Genomic DNA, 3,674 nt, shown 5'->3' with positions numbered 1-3,674 from the left:
CCCCCAAGCAATTTAGTTGAACAGCCCTGTATTAAACTTTCAGAAAAAGCTGCTTTAAAGCCAGCATTGACCATAAACTACATTTCCCCAGTGCATGTTATTTGTGCCTGGGAATTCCCTTCAGAAAGTGGGAGAGTTCAGAACTCAAGACTTAMCAAAACTCTCWAACTTTGACTTTTAATAGTAATTCTTTAYTRTTTRTTTTGCATTTAATCAGTCGYACACATAGTACTTTTCAGTGTTTATAAAAGAATGTGTTAAAACACTGTTTATATACAGGAAATACCCCAAAGAGCTCAGTTATYGTTTGTTAGTAGTGCTCAGCCGYATCARTGAGACAAGGGATATGATGTTTTCTGTTAAGTTGGAGTTAAACATAAAACATTGAAGTTAATTAMAACTGGCCCTTTGAGGGCCACCATAATGCTCATGTGGGCCTCAGTGAAAATAAGTTTGACACCTCTGTGTTAGCTACTCAAACTCCAGAAAAAAAGGATGACAGGAGACATGCGCCCTCAGTTTCAGGCTTGACATTTTAAGCATCAGATTTGTGTTTACTCTCGAAATAAAGRGCATCTTCTCAAACTAAAAACAACACTGACTGAAAGTGGGTAGCCTAATCTTGGACAAGTGGAGTGCATGAAAAACTGCCTTGTAAACCGAGCCCCCGCTATGGCACATGATCGATGGAAGTACTTCCATCTACATGATGAATTTCTTTCCTTTCACAGGGAGACTGGAGCCAATATAACTGGCAGACTGACAGAGCACCAACAGAATTGATTAAATACCTTCATATCCTGTGATTCAAATGAGCTGAGGTGTATTGTTAAGGCTGGAAATCATTTTTATATCAAGACTCTTTTCAATGGGTGATGTCTGCAGAGGTTTCTTAGCAAAATGAAGTGAGCTTTATGTTATCAAAAGCAGCCTTGGCCAAGTCATCTGATTATTTCACTTATGCTGATAATCCACACAAAGCTCTGCTGGGGACAATCCTGCCAGCTGGCATGAACTAGTTCATTACAGGAAGTGGAGCCTTGCTCATGTTTAATGTTTTTATACATATATTTTCAGGYGATGGGTCTGATGGAAAAGGCGTACCTTCCAGAAACAAACCAACGACGGAAAGGTTTGACGTGCAACACGAAGAAGAAAGTGGCAAAAGATCTGTGCTGCTGTCACAAAAACACAACRGCAACGAGGAGGAAGCTAAAATGAGAAGAGGTGACAGGGAGAACGTCAAGCGCTGGGCCAAGAGGGCGAAGCATTTGCAGCCAAAGAAGAAAACCGTCCAAAAAGAGGAGCCGCCATTCAGCAGTCAACAGGAAGTGCCTCATCACTCAAAAGAGGTCACAGATGACGAGGAGGAGGAAGAGGAGAAGAAACGATTTGCTCAGAGGAGTCCAGAGGAGAAGGAGCTGCAAATGATTGCTCGTGGGSCACCAGAGGACAAGAGGGCGATGGAGGATGAAGGAAGTGGCATCAGAAAAGAGGTGCACCTTTAAAATATTTTTGGACAATTAGCGCAGTTTTGTTTTGCAAGCAGGGGATCTTTTCACATTCATGCTGTCCAACATGTTTACATGATCCTATTTTCCTACAGTATGAAGCACATTAAAACCATTTACATTCCCAAATGTTATTTTACAAGAAAGAAATCAACTCTACTCTTAAATTATACTTAAAATGTAAAGCATTTCTAGATATTTTGCATGTATTTTTTGTATTAGTACAACTAGAATCAAAGTTATCTAATACTGTATATTTATAATACAGTGATTGTGAATATCTTTAATTTAATTCTAACTACTGAAAACAGTCATGTGACCAGGATAAACACTATTGTTGATATCTAAAGAGAGAGCGGTGAGATTTGATTATATGGTAAAATGGCCTGCCATAAACAATGAGAGCACAAGCTATGTTAGTTTTTGCTCAATTTATGGTCACAAAAAATTTCAGCGCAATATTTCTTTAAACAGCTGAATTAAAGCTGTGGCGACCATCTTGAATTTTCAAATCCAGCTTTTCTTTATTTGTATGCGCCCCTACTAAAAAAATAAATAAAATAAAAATAAATAAAAAATAAAAACACCTTGGCCACCCCCCTGTGCCACCCATTACAAAAAGATTGTAGTTCCAGCCCTGGAAACAAACCAAACAAACCATTACAAATTAAAATAAACGTAATTACTGCATTTAAATCCGACTTTTAGTTGATTTTTTTCTGATTTGGAATAAAAAATTCTAACTTCTGAGTTAAAACGGTCCTGTGAAAAATTAAATAAATAAAAAAAGAAATAAAAATTTTTGTCAACAGGAGCAAAAGAACAAGGCCAAACTAAGAAAAGCTTTATTTCATTTAGCTAGACGTGTGMGATGCAGTTATTTTTCGGAGCAAATTAAAAGAATACAACCAGCAGACACAAAACTAATTTTAACCCAATGCAGTCYCCATTTTTAATAACTTTTCATGTCACCAGGAAAACTTCCTGTGTACAGATCCTCATACAAGTGTCTCAGTAAATCACTGATCGGTTTAATTTGCGCTGCAAAATGTCGCACAGCTTTCACTTTCTTAAAAAGTTTATATTAAAAATAAACTTCTTGTCTTGGTTTCTTGGAATGAAAGCTACAGAAACAGCAGGTACAGAGCATTAATGYATCGTCTAACCTGACATCCTGTCTTCTTGTTTTACCTGCAGGAGCCGGAGATTGAAAGTCTGGCAGCTATCGAGTCAGAGCTGGAAAATGTTGCCCAGAAACTCCACGATCTGCGTCGAGGCTGAAAAAGAAAAAAAAGAAAGAAAAAAAGAAAAACCAGCACAAGTCTGACACGGCAGTCTCTTTGTTCTTCTCCGCTTCACCAGATGCCTGGTTTCCACTGATAGATAGTGTGAACGTGTGACAAGTTTTATCTTTTGCTATTTTTCTTCTAGGATGCCACACTACTGCAGCTTTTTGTTTGTTTGTTTGTTTGTTCAGATATTCTTCATTTTCTCAAAGTAATGTAGCATCCTGTAGATTGAAGCTAGCAGACTAATAAATGCACAAACTCTGTGCTAAAAAGAACAGATTCCTACAGAAATWTCAACGTTATGACAGTCTTACAATCATTTCTTCCTTATGCACATTATCTTGATTAATTAACATTGAGCACTGATTCAAACGAAAGGTTAATTCAGGTACACACACACACACTCACACACACACTCACACACACACACCCCATCATGTGGAGTTGTACAGCTTGTAAAAAGCAGATGCTTACCTGTTGCAGTGGACACACAGAGGACTCTAATCAAGCCAAGGCAATAAGTTTAGATTTTTAGCAGTTAAATGATCGAATTGTGATTGAACATTGTGATAAATTTGTGTAAAAAATAAATAAAACTAATTGATTCTGTAGCTGTAAAAACTGATTTATTAGTGGTGATTCTAGTTTTTTTTTTTTTTTCAATTTGCTCTCAGTTCAGAGTGAAACCTGTTTGTGAGTGGAGATAAAGTTTGCACTTTGTGGGCGATGGAGCTGACGGGATGAATCATGGGGATGACACACTGGCTGTTGACACAATTATTCAGTTCACACATTTCAACCCTTAGTTTTGGCATCAAAATCCCCCTATTGGTCATTGTTTTATTAATGAATAAAGAAAGCAATCCTGCAGTGA

The 3,674-nt window shown here is 37.5% G+C and overlaps 1 protein-coding gene across 1 annotated transcript in view; it reads left to right on the top strand.

Annotated features, from left to right (window-relative positions):
* Positions 1–3,425, top strand: part of LOC106531807 (chromogranin-A) — a 13,900-nt gene extending 10,475 nt beyond the window's left edge. The window contains exons 7-8 of the mRNA XM_014027731.1: positions 1,078–1,496; positions 2,709–3,425. Coding sequence (XP_013883185.1) covers positions 1,078–1,496; positions 2,709–2,792 — 503 coding nt within the window. The 3' untranslated portion in view covers positions 2,793–3,425. The remainder of the gene's footprint in view (positions 1–1,077; positions 1,497–2,708) is intronic.
* The last annotated feature ends 249 nt before the right edge of the window (positions 3,426–3,674 follow it).

This window comes from Austrofundulus limnaeus, unplaced genomic scaffold (assembly GCF_001266775.1).
Source record: "Austrofundulus limnaeus strain Quisiro unplaced genomic scaffold, Austrofundulus_limnaeus-1.0 Scaffold677, whole genome shotgun sequence".
NCBI classification, from domain to species: Eukaryota; Metazoa; Chordata; class Actinopteri; order Cyprinodontiformes; family Rivulidae; genus Austrofundulus; species Austrofundulus limnaeus.
The sequence above is the reverse complement of the archived record's forward strand: the minus strand, read 5'-3'. Positions and strand labels throughout refer to the sequence as shown.